This window comes from Leuciscus leuciscus (assembly GCF_965113295.1).
Source record: "Leuciscus leuciscus genome assembly, chromosome: 19".
NCBI lineage: Eukaryota > Metazoa > Chordata > Actinopteri > Cypriniformes > Leuciscidae > Leuciscus > Leuciscus leuciscus.
The window spans coordinates 16,038,177-16,056,192 of record NC_138743.1 but is presented as its reverse complement, the minus strand read 5'-3'; the positions used below and the strand labels follow the sequence as shown (position 1 = coordinate 16,056,192).

At 39.8% G+C, this 18,016-nt stretch overlaps 1 protein-coding gene and 2 long non-coding RNA genes across 10 annotated transcripts in view; 2 read left to right on the top strand and 1 right to left on the bottom strand.

Moving 5' to 3' along the window:
• pum2 (pumilio RNA-binding family member 2) overlaps positions 1-18,016 on the top strand; it is a 110,770-nt gene that overhangs the window by 53,287 nt on the left and 39,467 nt on the right. For 5 of the 8 annotated variants that reach the window (XM_082148454.1, XM_082148451.1, XM_082148453.1 and 2 more), the window contains exons 11-17: positions 9,268-9,376; positions 12,247-12,387; positions 12,545-12,844; positions 14,259-14,276; positions 14,508-14,741; positions 15,116-15,383; positions 16,686-16,815. In XM_082148454.1, the coding sequence (XP_082004580.1) occupies positions 9,268-9,376; positions 12,247-12,387; positions 12,545-12,844; positions 14,259-14,276; positions 14,508-14,741; positions 15,116-15,383; positions 16,686-16,815 (1,200 nt within the window). The remainder of the gene's footprint in view (positions 1-9,267; positions 9,377-12,246; positions 12,388-12,544; positions 12,845-14,258; positions 14,277-14,507; positions 14,742-15,115; positions 15,384-16,685; positions 16,816-18,016) is intronic. The other 3 variants (XM_082148456.1, XM_082148455.1, XM_082148452.1) reach the window with 1 other exon arrangement.
• The window catches only part of LOC309482942, a 212,103-nt gene that overhangs the window by 164,686 nt on the left and 29,401 nt on the right, over positions 1-18,016 (bottom strand). The window lies entirely within an intron of this gene.
• Positions 5,598-8,707, top strand: LOC309482934. The gene is made up of 3 exons (XR_014200444.1): positions 5,598-6,101; positions 6,191-7,737; positions 7,823-8,707. It is a non-coding gene; the product is annotated as an uncharacterized lncRNA (long non-coding RNA).

Genomic DNA, 18,016 nt, shown 5'->3' with positions numbered 1-18,016 from the left:
GTGTGAATGAGCGCCGCAGTTTCTTCTACACACTGAAGCTTGCGTGATGTTCGTTTTGATTTAGTGTCTGCCATCTCACTTACTTTATCAGGGTATGGACACAAACTTCATCTACAGAGCTACTATCAGAGTCACTTCACGAGCAATTCACCATTTAATTTGATAAAACTATCATATATACACAAACTCTAAGGTCTTCACTCCAACCCGTCAAAATAAAAGTTTGCTATAACTTGAAGAAATAACAAATAAATTACTATTGCACAGTAGAGTATACTTCAAGTAATAATACAGTTTATTAAAACAGAAACTCAAATGTCTTCATTACAACCCGCCAAAATAAAAGTTTGGTCTAACTTGATGTATGTGTGTGTGTTTGTGGATAAATGGGTTCACTCTGACCAGTAGGGCTGGGTATTGACACAAATTTCACAATTCGATTCGATTTCGATTCACAAGCTTGCAATTCGATTCGAATTCGATTCAATATTGATTATTTTGGATATCAGGTACAATACATGGCAAATTTTCTCAAGGAAAACAAATCTTTTAACTAATGCTGTAAACTATGGGAGTCAGTTGTAGCCTACTAGGCTTCATTAGCCAACTATAGTATTGAAGGTAAAAATGAACTGATTTGTATACAAACACTTAAATTACACTTATTTATTTTTATTATAATAAAGTTATATGAAATATAAACATTTAAATGGTGGCTGTCATAAAAACCTGCCAGATTTATTCAAACATGCATTCAAAATTGAAGAACATTAAAAATTATAATGAATATGTAATATGGTGCACATATTTAGCAAAATGCTCCTCTCTAGAGTTAATTTTTCAAGCTGACTAACGAGTTTATGGTCACTGGATATGGTTTTTCTGAGGTAAATGTGACATTACATGACATCGTTTACAAGCTGATTTACTGACGTCTTTCCACGGTTGAAACCAGCGATTCCATGTCACATGATACGGAATTCGATAAGTTGTAATTAGGGATGGGCATGATTAATCGACGATCGATAATTGATCGTTAAGAATTTCGTCGATCACGTTTATTTGTTATCGATTAAACTAATGCAGGTTGCGTTGCGTAGTGTGAGTCTTGAAGCAATGGAATTAATTTTAGCGCGGAGGTACCTGTGCATCCCGGCAACGTCAGTCCCCTCAGAGCGGGTGTTTTCGGCGGCTGGACTGGCTGTCACCAGGTTGCGGTCGCGTCTGATCCCAGATCATGTCAACATGCTTATCTTTCTCAACAGAAATCAGTAGACTGGTGCAGAAGTTCTATGGGAACTTCATGCGTTTTCTCAGATCGGATAGCTATCTGATTGATCAAAACGATTCCATTTACACCTGGTCACATAAATGTGTTTTTGCAAAACGGATATAAATCCACTCTTGAATTCCCGCGCTATATGCATATTTAAATTGTTGCACGTCATCGAAAGCAACTGATATGAGCTGCATTTTATTGATCATCAGCGAAAATTTCTAAATCAAAGACCGCAACAAGATATTGCGGCAACAGCCCTGGTAAGATCATTTCGGTTCTCTACTTTTAATGATGATGATTGTGTGTTGATGAATGACTTTCACTTTGATTTGCGATAGTTTGCACGTTGGCTTTATTATTTATTATTATTATTTAGTCATTTAGCAGACGCCCTTATCCAAAGCGACTTACAAATTAGGACTAAGTTCAGCGAGTCATCATAAAGAGGCAAAAGCAACAACAACGCAGGAAGTGCTCAAAATACGAAGTTCAGGTATTATTCAGAGTAGCATAAGCCTGATAAGTGATGTTTCAAAGGGAAAGGATTTTTTTTTTTTCTTTTTTTTTTTTTCTATAAGGTTAAGTGCTCACGGAAGAGATTGGTTTTCAGCTGTTTTTTGAATGTTGTCAGGGATTCTGCATTCCGGATGAGGGTGGGGAGAGCGTTCCACCAGCATGGAACTGTAAATGAGAATGTTCTGGAAAGTGATTTTGTGGCTTTCTGTGATGGAACCACGAGACGTCGCTCGTTGACCGATCGTAGGTGTCTGGTAGGGATGTAGACTCGTAGGAGTGAGTGAAAGTAGGAGGGAGCTGAGCCTGTGATAGTTCTGTAAGCAAGCGTCAGTGCCTTGAACTTGATGCGAGCAGCTAGAGGTAGCCAGTGCAGAGAGATGAACAGAGGAGTGACGTGGGCCCTCTTGGGCTCGTTGAAGACAAGACGAGCTGCAGCATTCTGGATCATCTGTAGGGGTTTGGTCGCACATGCTGGGAGTCCAGCCAGAAGGGCATTGCAGTAGTCAAGCCTAGAGATGACCAGGGCCTGGACGATAAGTTGTGTTGCATGCTCAGTTAGGAAAGGCCTGATCTTCCTGATGTTGTGCAGTGCAAACCTGCATGATCGAGCTGTCTTTGAAATGTGATCTGTGAAGGTCAGCTGGTCATCAAACGTTACTCCAAGATTTCTGACCGATCTTGATGGGGTGATTAATGATGACTCTAGCTGGATGGTGAAGTCGTGCTGTAGAGACGGATTGGCAGGGAGGACGAGAAGCTCAGTCTTTGCCAGGTTGAGCTGCAGGTGGTGTTCCTTCATCCATGTGGAGATGTCCGCCAGACAGCTTGAGACCCGTGCAGCTACTGTGGGATCATCTGGTTGAAAGGAGAGGAAGAGCTGTGTGTCATCAGCATAGCAGTGGTAGGAAAAACCATGTGCCTGTATGATGTGTCCCAGTGATGTGGTGTAGATGGAGAAGAGGAGGGGACCAAGAACTGAACCCTGGGCAGGGTTCGTACGGTCATGAAAAACCTGGAAAAGTCATGGATTTTTAAAATGGCAATTTCCAGGCCTGGAAAAGTTTTGGAAAATGAATAAACTCATAAAGTTTTGGAAAAGTCATGGAAATTTGTTTTTCAAAATATCTGTGTACTTGAATTTGTTTAATTAATAAAATTGGGGAAACAAATTGCAATACTTTTTTCGTTTTACTGTGCGTTCACACCGGACGCGAATAGCGCGTCAGATTCGCGCCTGACGTGTCTAGAAATTTACGCGCGTCAGAGGCGAAATTACGCGTTTCCATTAACTAAAAGCGCTGAAACGGACATGAAAGGGGACCCATTTCTTTTGGCCCATCTAGTTTTAGTCGCTGTCCTCAGTGCCGCAGAAAAGCGCTGAAACGGACATGAAGGGGAACTCATTCAGCGCTTTTCTACGGCACTGAGGACAGCGACTAAGTAGCCACACCTGTGTGGCTCTTGTGTTGCTGTCATCAGCTCAGTGCTTCAAATTAAAATAAGCTGCTTTGCATTTTCATATAGCTTCGTATGTGCCTTTCCATTACAGATTTGAGCAAAACTTTTTTTTTCTTCTAAATATCGATAAATAACTATTGCAAAAGGATGGCGTTTCCATTAACCGACTAAAACTTTTTTTTTTTTTTTTGATCAGTCATTCCAAAAATCATGGCAACGGAGGACGTTAGTAGGTTTATATCTCACCCACCGCCCTACAAATTATTATTATTAATGTCTTATCCAAGTATTAATGTCAGGGAAAGACCCTTATGCGAACGGCACATAGGCTATATGCTAAGTTTCTTCATGTTTCTCCCTTGATTGTGGCATTTCTTTGAGAGTAGGCTATCCCTGTATTGTTTCTTTTATGAATTTAATAAGGAACCCTGGCTTTCATGTATTCTTTCTGTCCAAAAGGTCCGTGTTCTTTTGTGTCCACTCGTTTTTCCTTTAACCCCCAAATGAAAAACGAAAAATGAAGGGTTGTTGTAAGTAGGCTATTTTTAAAACGCAAAGTTGAACGCCAACATTTAAATTTGAACTGTAGGCTACACCAAATGCTGTGCGAAAAAGAAAAAAAATATCGACAAATTTTCTGATTTTTGTTTATGACTTTTTGCCTCTTTGTTAAACATTTAAAATATATATGATTTTTTTCTTTAAAAAAATTTATTTGGTCTTTTATTTTCCGTGTTCACATTTATGAGGAAAAAACAATGTTACGTGACCGTTCTCCATTACGGTAATGAGTCCTCTGAGAGCGGCACTAAAAGACTTTAAAACTTACACAGAGACCTCAAACAGAAAGCACAAAGCCTTCCTAAACGAATTTCGTTTTGTATTAATTGTATCTTGATTTTAAAATGTTTCATTAACCAATTGCTTAATAGCCTAAATAAAAAGTAAATAGCAGAAAATAGATAATCACGACACAGAGGCGCCGGAGTGAACTGGATCATCCATGAACCGAAACTCAGCGTAAAAGGTAGCCTACTCGCCTCACAGACCTAAACAAAACTGAAATAGGCCTATATCTATTATCTACAGAAATATCTACTTTTAAACAGAACAATTCAAAACAAAATAAAACGATGTAGCCTAATCCGTATGAAATGTGCATTTCTCTCCGGCGTGTTCACTACTAAGAAGATCGCGAGTCAGTCAACTTCGTCTTTGCAGTCGACACAGAAAATACTTGTTTATTAATAAACAATTAAAATTGAGAGAGAGAGAGAATATAAGATTAGTTTACTAATTTTGAGGACTTCTAATGATCTGTTAACAATCTCGTTTTTTTTTTTTTTTTTTTTTATGGCGTTTATCGCATTTTGGAAAAGAGCTCTTCAAGCACATTTAGATTTTTCATCCGCTACTAACGTTACCCGCCCACAAGGAGTTTATTAACATGTATACACAGATGTTTTATGGAAAACTATGTCATGAATATTTACCTTTAAGTCATGGAAAAGTCTTGGAAAAGTCATGGAAATTTAATGGTAAAAATGTGTACGAACCCTGCCTGGGGAACCCCTGTGGTCAGCTGATGTGCTCTGGATACCTCGCCTCTCCATGCGACCTTGAAGGACCTACCTGTGAGATAGGACTCAAACCAGTGGAGTGAAGTTCCTGTGATGCCCAGCGATGAGAGGGTGGACAGAAGGATCTGATGATTCACCGGCTTGATGAATAGATGCTCATCTGTGGTGATGCGTGTTGAAGTAGCGTCGTCATATCTGGATATAACATGACATATAGCCTATAACACGCTCTCACACGTTTATTTCTTATCATTTTTGGGGTAAGTCAAATTTACATATGTGGTTTCAACAACCAGATGCATTTACTCTCGTCCAGTTTCGTCTGGAATGCGTCTCAGATCTCCTTCTGAAGTGGCTTGAGCGATCGGATTTAAATCCGTCTCGAATGCGTTTCGGAGGGCATTTCGATTTGGTCTTTTCACGACCGGATAGCTATCCGATCACAGAAAACGGATGAAGTGGCCATGGGTCTCTGTTTAAGAACGCCGGCTCGCAGCTGCAGGTTCCGCTGGTTTAGAGCACCGCAGGAATCTTCAAGTCTACCGAACGTCCAGTTTCACTGCCACAAGTTGATCTTCTTGTAATTAAGATCTCATCGAGGACAAACAAACTGTATTTTTGTATTTTCATTGCATTTTTAATTGATAAAAAGTTAAAGAAATAATGAATTTCAATATAAAAATATTAATGATTAATCGATAGTCGATCGTTAATTCTCCCGACGATCGACTAAGAAAATTTAATCGAATGCCCATCCCTAGTTGTAATCTACCTTTTAACATACTTTCAGATGCTCATTCATGTTTATTTCGCGTGGTAACTGGTATTAAGGCGGAAGAGAAGATCACGTGCGCTCCGCGCTGCTTCTTCTCTAGAGCTGAGCTGCGCCAGAGCGATCTCACGCCACAGCGCCAAAACGGTATTTGTTTTTGAATTTCGTAAGAAAATGGACATACTTTGAAATCTGAGACTTTGTTTTATATCAATAGTAACAAAGCACAAAGATTATTGCGATATATTGGATGGGATGCGCGCTACAATGTTACATTCATTCTTCAACTGAAAACAGGATGACTAATCGATTCTTGGGATTTAAGAATCGATATCGGTTCGTAAAAAGGAGAATCGATTAAAATCGAGAAATCAATATTTTTTTACCCAGCCCTACTGACCAGTGAGAGGACAGTTTTACTCTCATGTGGTTTTAATCGAGGTTGATTGTAAGAGTGCAAGGGCTTTAGATACTGCTTTGGATGCGACTAGCTTAAGTCAAGTCAAGTCAAGTTTATTTGTATAGCGCTTTTCACAATACAGATTGTATCAAAGCAGCTATACAGATTGTATCAAAGCAGCTTAGTGAACTCTTTACATTGTTCGGTTCCGGCTGAAGTAGAGCCCGTGCAGCAGGGCAACTGGGTGGCGGGACAAAACACCGCTCTTCCGTTCCGATTGCAACTTCAAATAGATTCTCCCCTTTCAGTGAAACACCCACTGTGAATCCTGTTGAATGTGCCCTAGTTATTGGCGATTCTATTACACGGAACGTGAAAATAGAGACACCAGCCACCATAGTCACATGTCTGCCGGGAGCCAGAGCGCCTGACATCAAATCAAATTTAAAAGTGCTGGCTAATGCTAATCGTAAATTCTCTAAGATTATTATTCACGTCGGCACAAATGATGTTCGACTCCGCCAGTCGGAGATCACCAAAATTAATGTTAAAGAGGTGTGTGAACTTGCAAGTACGATGTCAGGCACTGTAATTTGCTCTGGCCCCCTTCCTGTCCGCAGGAGTAATGAGATACTTATTAGATTGTCCTCACTCAATGGCTGGTTGTCTAAGTGGTGTCCGCAAAATAATATAGAATTCATAGACAATTGGAAAAGTTTTTGGGGCAGACCTGACCTGTTGAAAAGAGATGGTATTCATCCCTCCTGGGATGGTGCTGCTCTTCTCTCTAGTAATATGGCACATAGTCTTAGAGCTCAAACATGACATGATGGAATGTGGTGGTGGTGGCGCAATGGATAAGACACATGCCTTTGGTGTGAGAGACCCGGGTTCGAATCCACTGTGAGACACCAATGTGTCCCTGAGCAAGACACTTAACCCCAGTTGCTCCAGAGGCGTGCGACCTCTGACATATATAGCAATTGTAAGTCGCTTTGGATAAAAGCGTCAGCTAAATGAATAAATGTAAATGGAATGCTGATGATACTCAGCTCTATATTTCTTCACGCCCTGACGAAACTTACCAATTCACAAAATTAACGGAATACATAGGTGATATAAAAAATTGGATGACTAGTACTACTTAATTCTGAAAAAACAGAGATTCTAATTATTGGACAAAAAACCTCCTCACGTAATGTAGAATACTGTCTAACACTTGATGGCTGCTCTGTCAAGTCTTCGTTGTCGGTTAGGAACCTGGGTGTGCTCTTTGATACCAATCTTTCATTTGAAAGTCACGTGTCTAGTATCTGTAAAACTGCATTTTTCCATCTTAAAAATATATCTAAATTACGTCATATGCTCTCATTGACAAATGCGGAACAATTAGTTCATGCGTTCATGACATCAAGGCTAGATTATTGTAATGCTATTATGGGTGGTTGCCCTGCAACGCTTAATAAATAAATTACAGCTGGTCCAAAACGCAGCAGCTAGAGTTCTTACCAGAACCAGTAAGTATGACCATATTAGCCCAGTTCTGTCAACACTGCATTGGCTCCCTATTAAACATCGTATACATTTTAAAATATTGCTGATTACTTACAAAGCACTAAATGGTTTAGCTCCGTAGTACTTGAGCGAGCTCTTTATAGTCCTTCACGTCTATTGCGATCTCAAAATTCCGGCCAGTTGATAATACCTAGAATATCAAAATCAACTGCTGGTGGTAGATCCTTTTCCTATTTAGCACCAAAACTTTGGAATAGTCTAGCTTTGAACTGACAGAGTGTCTGCTTCCCGGACAATGTTAGGAAGACTAAAAACACATCTCTTTGACCTAGCATACACACAACACATTATAGACTTTTATAATTCAATGTTAGGCTGCATAGATTAGGTCAGCCGGAACCGGGAACACTTCCCATAAATCCTAATGTACTCGTTACATCATAAGAAGAATGGCGTCTACGCTAATTTTAGACTCTGTTTATCCCGAGGTTTACTGCAGTCCGCCGGATCCAGGCTGTATCCAGATCTGATGAAGGACCTCTGCGCCTGGACGCGACGACAGCGCAGTCCTGAAATGTCAACTAGGCTCTTGCCTGTGAATGCCTGCCTCCCTCCCTTTACCTATCTACAGATAAAGTGTTGTCTGGATAATTCCGGTTCGCGTGGCTACGTGGAAGCGATAAAAATTCTGTATTATAAATTTTAAGGCCAGACAAAGTACGGGAAGGACTACATGCCTGCGCACATATATTCAAACGCGCATACCTATAGACTGAACTCGTAATACGCATGTGCACGCCATCGGCGTTCTCACTGGTTCGCGTTTTTGAAGTTTGCGCAGAAAGAACTTAAGAGTTTTCTGTTAAAACGGTGTCGTTTTAGCAGCCCCGAAGTTAATAACTTATGATTGTTGCGACGGAAGTGAATCAATCAAATTAGCTGGACAATAACTTTATTCTGTAGCTGCTATAAAGCCAGAATAATCTGTTGCTTTAATTTCCTATTATCAATGTAAAGCTGCTTTGGAACAATCTACATTGTTAAAAGCGCTATATAAATGAAGATGACTTGACTTGACATGTGACATGCATAGCCATTTTGGTTACATTTGAAATGTGAAAAGTGGTTCCTTGTGAAAGTGAACTGAAACAAGAAGAGAATGCAACATTGTAAAAAAAAAAAAAGAATTCCTGTTTCACAAAACAAAACAATCTACAGGTCTAAAAATTATCTTAGACAGGTTTACAGTTCAAATAATAAACGGGTTCATACTGAAAAGTGAAAACCAAAAGTTATTTTATTTTGCCTCAACCTCCCAAAGCATAATCCTGATACCGTTGTGTCTTTAATAAAACATGAAGGATAAGTCAGTAATTTTCTTTGGTAATCAGCATTATGCCACTATGCTGTTGACAAAGCTGAACTAGTATTGAACCAGCAACATTTATATAACAAGCTTTCAAAGTTCATTCACAATTTAGACCAAAAGAGCTCCTTAAATATTGAATGTTGTGACCTTAGCATTGTTTACATGTTATAGTTTCTTGCTGTAAGGAATCTTTGCTTAACTCATCCCTCAATTAATAGTTTAAAGAGCTTGTGTTCTGATTTCTGATCCCCTGCACAGTAGAATGCATTTCAATTAAGACTAATGTTATTGACCATGAATAGTCAATGATTAAAGAACCAATTTGCTTTAGAGGCTAGTGGTTTACTTTAGGCTATTTTGCAACTCTCCCCCATCCAGGTGATGCGTGCGGGGAACAACCAGCGACCTTTGACCCCTGGCCAGAGCCAACAGAGTCAGCAGGAGTCCCTTGCCACAAACCCAGCCCTGGCCTTTGCAGGCATGCCAGGTGAGTCATGCTCTGACCTCCTCTTCCTTTTACTCATGCTGGTATCTTGGATTGGCTAATCTTTATATCATTGCTATGCTTCATTTATGTTCATTTACATAGTCTAGGAATCTAAGGTATCCTGTGTATGTAGCTGTTAACAGTTCCAACAACTCAGCTCCCGGTAGTGTTAATTTTGTCAGATACTTTTAAATGTAGTCTTAGTCCTATCTCAAATGTACTTTTTAGTTTTTGTCATATTTAGTCTACCTTGTCCTGTTTTTCTTTAGTCAAGGTTTAGTTGACCAACCCCCGGTTTCACAGATGAGGTTTAAGCCTAGTCCCAGACTAAAATGTTTAACTGAATTTTAACTGAAAGTAACTTGCACTGACATATATCTTAAAGTATGTCAGTGCCATTGTTTTGTCTCAAGATGCACACCAATAATGTTTTTTTCTAAAGCCCTATTCAGACTGAATTAGTTAAACATGGAGAGGTGGGGTAAAGTCATTTTTGTCCTGTCCAAATGTGCCATCTCAGTAATCATTACGGGCAATATCAGTAAAGATTAAGGCAACTTTTATCTTCTGTAAAATGATCCGGGAAAATTACCTCGGGTAATACTAATCCAGTGTGAATAGACCTGCTATGAATATGTTCATAAATATTCCATAATCTCAGTTTAAAAGTAGTTTTCCGTGGGTTTTCAAGTATGGGGGCGCTTGAAGCATGCAGTCGGGTTCATATCTCAATAACATAGAAACAAATATTTGTGTGTGTGCAAGCATGCTTTATGGAGTCAACATGGAGAAATTGCCTTGCTTTAGTGGCGATTTACGATTACTGTTGGAAACTAATTAGTTGTCCTCTGCTGCCATCTGCTGGTTATAATTGTAATTGTCATTATTCTTAGTAAAGTATTTTCACAGCTTTTGCTTTCATTCTACTTACTAATAAGTCTTTCACAGCTTTTGCTTTCATTCTACTTACTAATAAAGTCTTTCACAGGTTTTGCTTTTGCATTCATATTTAGACATTATAAAATCACTATTATAACACTCACTATCATAACACAATTATAATCTCATTTTGTCAGTTTATCACTTCATTTGTACTGAGCTCTCCGTTTTAACTATTGTGCCACATAATGATTAATGTGAAACCTGAAAATGGTGTTAATACAGAGGAGATTTGCAGTGAGCATTTTGTTAGCTATCATTTATTTCAAATATCTATATCTACAACGAAATGTGTGTCTAAGCATACTAAGTGTTTATTAAGTTGCACCACCAAGGATTGATCTTAAACCTAGATTAAATCAAGTTTTATCTAATAATTCTGTTGCACCATAACTTTAAACTTACATTTAAATCTCAATTAGGGATTAACTTTAAACTTGCAGGTGATGAGGTTTAAAATAATGTGCACCTACAAACGCTAGATTAGCTCTAAACTGTGCTTAATTTAATCCTTGTTGGTGCAACCCACCCTTATTGTTTAAGCCTTTCATTCTTTTGTGTATGTGTTCTTCATCATGGATATTTTATGGTTTCATCCCTACATTTCGGGTTGGCATAGAGCCTAACAGCATAGATGGAGGCAAAACTGTGTTTGATTTGTAAATCTTCTCTCTGAAGAAGTGCATGGAAACCTTCTACCGTCTGTTACAAATTAGTCTGTGCAATGCCCTTGTGCTTCACTTCTTTGGTTTTCTGACAAAAATGGGCATTGCAATCAGGGTTTGAAATAAAAAATTTCACTCACCAGTAGGGCTGCACGATAAATCGAAATTAAACTGCAAGCGATTTGGCAAAGACTGCGATTATTTTATGTGCAGCTTGTCAGTGCAGCACAGCTCTGTGATCAGTAGTTAAATGCTGCTCCATCTGAAAGCCAGAAGGCACAGAAACTCCAAATATGCCCTGCCCCAGAAGTACAAAAAAGCATGTAATTCCAGGAAATCCCTATAGCTATCTATAGCCGAATAAACAGAAGATTGAAATGCTTTGATAAAACATGACTAATAAACATACGACTGCCTTATTATGTGTAAGAAGCCATATCATCTTACAGAAGGATGCTCAATTGTCATTATGAAGTGAGTTTGGAGTAAAAGCATGTTATTGAATGTTGTCTTTAGTTGGACAAGAGGTTCATAAATGCTTATCCTCTCTGGAAAGATGTTTGCTTTTTCAAATGCACGTTATAAACGACTCAAACTCATAGTGCTTTCAGATGGAGCAGCATTTACTACTGAACACAGAGCCGAACGTCACTGACAAGCTGCGCATTAAAAAAAACGCAGCCTCTGCGATTTCATAAACGCAAAAAGCCAAATCGGTTTAAACGCGATTTCATGTTGATTGCGATTAATCGTGCAGCCCTACTCATCAGCTGCTACTGGCCATTCAGAACATCTGCCAACCATAACAAAAATATCAGAAATAAACCAGATTATCACAGTTTTAAATATATTTATTAAATCTGATTCTCAATCATTGAATGACTTTCAAAGATACAACTGTTTAACACTGTTTGTGGATACTATAAAAATAAAATAAAATGGAAATACAAAACAAAATTCTCCATGACTTCTCTTATAAAATAGCATTTATTTTGTTGTAATTTCCAAGTATAGCTCGCTCTAAAATAGTCTAATTGTAAGCACAACAATTCATAAAGTGATCAGCTGTTTCCTCCCAAAACTTGAGTGAAAAAAAGTGAAGCTTTACCTTCATTAACATCCATTCACAAAAGCCAACCCATTCTCACTTCAAGGCATTCGATTATAATAAAATATCATGTCATGATGACAAAATTATATTTCTGCGTATTTCATGAACGATAATTGATTCAGACCCAATTTCAGTCTGTTATGTTTTAACATCAGGTTACCAAGTTCTAGCACCGGCTGCTTACTATGATCAGACTGGAGCTCTGGTAATGGGTCCTGGAGCTCGCACTGGCCTGGGTGGACCTGTCCGACTGGTCCAAACCCCTCTCCTTATCAACCCAGCAGCTGCACAAGCTGGTGAATATGCCTTTTTTTACCTACTCTTTAAACAGACTATTTAAAATAATTCCTAAAAAGATTTTCAGTGTCTCTTTTTTCTACTGACCAGACTGATCTTCTTTTTTTATTATTTTACTTTCTTTTAATCTTGTTGTTCTTTCTGTCCTCTGTCTAGCTGCCAATGCGTCAGGCTCTGGTAACAGCATGTCTGGTCCTGCTAACGGTCTGTACCGGTCCATGGGCTGCCAACAACCCCAGCAGCCTCAGCCTCAGCAGCAGCCGCCTCCCCCCTCCAGCGGTCTGCAGTCCAGCTCCTTCTATGGGTCTGGCTCAGTGGCGCCCAGCTCCCAGAGCAGCTCGCTGTTCTCCCATACAAGCGCGGCACCTCCACCTAGCACATCTCTGGGTTTCGGCAGCACTGGGGGATCTCTGGGTGTTGGGCTAGGCTCTGCCCTTGGTGCCTTTGGCTCCTCAGGTCTGTTTCACTATTTTGTTGTGTGCAGTAGTGATTAAGTTGCTGCCTGTGAAAAAAACCCTGTCTCAAATCAACCCTTTATTAGGTTCTATTTTGATTTGGAATGCTGTTCAAATAGACATCCGCCTCTGTAGGCATTAGACCATGTGTCAAACTCGAGGCCCACCATCCAAAATCTCATTTCATGTGGCCTGTGAGAGAGTTTCATAATACAGATTCCTTCATATTTCCACCTTATTTCATGTTGCCTGCAAGTTAATTTTTCAAATCAATCAGTTAATAGTGCTTTGCTTGTGAACATTAACCCTTCACGCGTATCACATCGGTGCAGTAAGAACATTCAACTTGTAATGGTTAATTCAAATCTCCTTTCGTGCTCTGGCTGGCGACAGACTTTTCTCAGCACTTGTCATGTATCAGTATTTTCAATTTAATGTTTATTTTAGGTTTCAGATATTTAATACATGCAAGTACTAGTAAAACATTTGTAGTTTGTTAAAATACACACTGATGTCTTTTGAAGCGACAATATAAAAATAAAAATAAACGTATATGCATTAAAATGCGTTTTACTCATGTCAAACACACATGTAGGTAACTGTATACTCTATTCTCCTAATTGATTGTCCACTCACAGAAGTAAATTAATTTACGTTTTGTAAATCAAACAGGCTCTGACTGCATTGCTTTTACACAAACATGTTTGCTCACATAGCCTACTATATCTTGTCAACTAGCATGATCATTAAAGTTCATTCAAATCAATAAATCACAAAATACATTTACTTGCACATATATAAAAATTGCATTATCAAATTTCACAAAATATGAAATTTAAACCCTTTTTTTTTTTTTTTTAAATACATTTGCAATTTTAGCTAGGCCTCATCTGCAACACAAAATTAATGTTTGTTAAATAAATAAATCCTCCCAAAATAACCAGAATTAAATGCTTTGGTGCTGTTGTTGCAACAAAACAAAAAACAAAAAAAAACAAAAATATATATATAGTAATTCTTTGGATGCATGTGGACCAGTAAACTCTAGATCAGGGATAGGCAACTCCGGTCCTGGAGGGCCGCTGTCCTGCAGAGTTTAGCTTCAGCCCTGATAAAAACTCACCTGCCTGTATCTATCTAGTAATCCTGAAAACATTGATTGCCTTGTTCAGGTGTGTTTAGTTAGGGTTGGAGCTAAACTCTGCAGGACAGCGGCCCTCCAGGACCGGAGTTGCCTATCCCTGCTCTAGATGATGTTAAAGTAGATGTTAAGGTCTATTTGAGGGTACACATAAGCTGATGTGGCCCGAGCTGAAAATAAGTTTGACACCCCTGCTTTTGATGAAGTTCCACTTCACTTCCGCGTTCTGTTCCGTACATACTAAGAAAATGTTTTGTGTTGTTTTGTTTTCTAGAAAGATGTGCGATAATAGGTGGGTATAATTTATATCGGATTTGGGATAAAAGGGATGTGGATGGGCAAGCAATGTAATGCCAGATTAATGTAATGCTTACATTTGACAACAATGTTCATGTCATCATTTCTCCCGACAAAATCTGCTGAATATAAGCTCTTCCATATTCCAAGCTAGCTTGCTGCAATGGTGATGTCACATGCTTGTCTTGTTCTCTTCTTTGTCCTTCCCACTCTTGTACTCCTGCAGTGTCAAGTTCCACTAGCAGCAGCACAACCCGTCGGGACTCCCTTTTGGCCAGCTCTGACCTGTATAAGCGTGGTGGTGGTGGTAGCAGCCTGACTCCCATTGGCCAGTCTTTCTACAACAGCCTAGGATACTCCTCCTCCCCCAGCCCCATTGGACTAACACCTGGCCACTCACCTCTGACACCTCCACCCTCTCTGCCCTCCTCCCACGGGTCCTCATCCAGCCTCCATCTGGGTATGATCTCTTGGTTCTAACCGATTGATCCAAATCAGGGTTTGTTTCCAGGTTTGGTTGGATTGGATTGCAAAACACTTTTCACACCAAGCAACCCAACCAAACTCAAATGGCCTCTGGTCCATTTCAAAAGCTTTGAAAAAATGCTCTCAGCCTTCTGACAGGTCTCTGAGCTTGGTATGGTTTGTTTTGCTCTTTATTACACCCCATTCTTTAAGTTTGGTGTATGAACAAACAAATATGTAATTTGATGTTCATGTCTCAATTTTTTTAATTGTGAATTTTTCGTCTTGAGTGAGCTACACAATCACTCCACATATACAAGTGAAGAAAAAAAATCAATCCTGTTTTCCTCTCTCTCCTGCTCTTCACAGGTGGTCTGCCCAATGGCAGTGGCCGTTATATTTCTGCTGCTCCGGGAGCAGAAGCCAAATACAGGAGCTCGGGCAGTACCTCCAGTCTTTTCAGCTCTAGCAGTCAGCTCTTTCCCCCGCCACGAGCCCGCTACAGCCGCTCAGATGTCATGCCTTCAGGACGCAGCCGCTTACTCGAGGACTTCCGGAATAACCGCTTTCCCAACCTGCAACTACGAGACCTGCCTGGACACATGGTGGAGTTCTCACAAGACCAGCACGGATCCAGGTTACCACTCCTCCTATATAAAAAAAAAAAATGCTATTACTAACATGTGTATGTTGGTCTTGCACAAATCACCATGTCTGACATCAGTTTCTATAGGCGGATCTTTTGTGACGTCATTGTTTATGTTTGTCGCGTTGCATCATGGGAATCGTGTGGCAGGAAACACCGCTAGATACCTCTAATTTGATTGTTTTGCACGTTTGGAGGAGGATTTAGAGAAGAGGATGGTTCACTCTTGCTGTGTGGTCGAGTACGGCTCGTTGGGGGCCTGATAAAAAGTTTTTTCGAATTCCCTCCGAAAAGGATCGCGAAAAACGAAAGAAATGGTTGCGTGCAATTAGGCGATTGAACCTGGACGCTCCGAAGAAAGCCTGGATTCCTGCAGCTAACGTTACTGATCGAGTTTGTGAGGCTCATTTTGTTCATGGTAGGCCTAAGTCTTAGTGACTATGTATTTATAGAAGATTGAATAAAAATAATAATAAAACTGAGTCAAATCAACCGAGTCATATGTTTTCGCGTTCTGATTCAGGTGTCCCAAACCGCGATCCACAGCACCCAGACTATGTTCCTCACATCAAAATGGGCTATTCTGGATCGCAAAACTTAAAAGCAAAAGAAAAGGCTGTTCTAACCTCTGCTTTTAGCACGATCACTGCTTTCTGTTTGGCAGAAAAGATCGGCCCAACTTTTTGAAAAAACAAAATAATCATAGGCCTCCAGACTTTTGAAAGCCTTTAATCTTTCATGAGTGAAGGGTCCAGGGATTTCTATTAAATAAGAATAAATGTCTCCCCAGCAGATTGGTGGCCAAGACACGGGCAAGTCGGACCAACGTTTTTTGTCATCCCAGATCTCATATGGGCTTTGAATAACTTCGATTTTGTCACCAATACAAATTTTGAGCTTCTCTCCAAACCTCCTCCGGTCTTCAGATGTTAAAGTGCTTATATATTGTGGATTTCGCCCGCTAACTCTCTTGAAAGTGCTCGTCGCGTCTTTACTGCCCGCAATACTGTTTGTTTTGTTGCCACACAACCACTCGCGCATGCGTACAAAGATGTCAACAAAGATCCTCCTATATATGCATGTTAAATGTTTTGTCAGCATTTCTCATAATACCAGATAAAAAAGATTTTTTTTACACTGACACAGCTTTTGACACTATTTTTTGATCATGCATGTCTTTAAACAATGCAAAAAAAAAAACCACTTGCATGCTACTATAATGCATCCTTTTTTTACGTTGTTTTTTGTCACACGTCTCTGTGCTTAATGTAAAATCTTTTTCTCAATGTCCAGGTTTATTCAGCAGAAGTTGGAGCGTGCAACTCCTGCAGAGAGGCAAATGGTGTTTGGGGAGATCTTACAGGCTGCTTACCAACTCATGACTGACGTCTTTGGGAACTACGTTATACAGAAATTCTTTGAGGTAATTAAATGTAAAATGTTTTGCTCAGAAATTGACCAAAATCGTTATATTTATATTTAAGGGCTGTCTATAAATACAAATTTTAATTGTGATTAATCGCATACTTATCTTGAAATTAAGCATACATCATTTATCTTTTTTAATGTGTTTATTTCGTCATCATTTGCTATATCTATTTCTATATAAAAAAGTAAACTATCAGATTAAAGGGATACTTCACCTCTGGAAAGATGAATGTGTATTTAAAATAGGTCATTTATGTAGAGGAAATGTGAAGAAATTTTTGAATATGGAGCTTTCTAGACTGAGAAAAGCCAGAAAATTTATTTTTGGATTATGTGGATGAAAGACAACAACTCCCAGAATGCACTTGCTTCGGTGCTCTACGAGGCCACTCCCAAGCCATGCCTCCCAGTTAGAGAGCGCAGTTGAAAACAAGGCTACTAGTGAGTCTCCGTGACGAGTTTGCCCGGGATATCGAGATCGCCCAAAATGTCCGGGATTCGGCTTTTGCGTTCTACAGTCGCCATTCATTATGTTTACTGTGGCGAGCAGGACGAGGCTGAGGGCCGCGGGAGAACGGCGCGAGGCCGATGGCGTCATTACTGAGGCGCATATCTCTCACGGAGGAGCGGGAATTTTCTTAGCAATGTTAAAACGCACATCAACCGATCACTTGTTTAGCGTTCATGGAAACACTACATTTAGATTCACCAATCGGAATGAATTCAGTTAGATTGAAACAAAAGGTGTGCATGTAAACAATGAATGGCGACTGCAGAAAGCAAAAGCCGAATCCCGGACATTTTGGACGATCGCGACGGCCGGACATGTCCGGGAAAAAGAGGATGGTAATCCCTACTACTCACATTTCTCCTACTACTCAGCTTTCTCCAAAGAACAAGAGCCTCTAGCTTAGCTTCCAAAGAAAGATGGCTGAAACTATGTGTACATTGTGTGAGTGAGATCCCACCCTCTATGGGCGGGTTGAAAACATGCGGGACAGCCCCTCCTACTGGCTGTAGTCTTTAGCCTCTGGCCAGAAAATCCTCCGATGACGCAAAATGATGATTTTTGCGTCATCGGAGGATTTTTTCCAGACAAAAAATACATAAATCTCTCATCTCAGGGGGATATGAGGGTGGAAAGCACGGTAATTCGAAAATACTACAGGTTTCCTACTAATACAAAGCTTAATGCT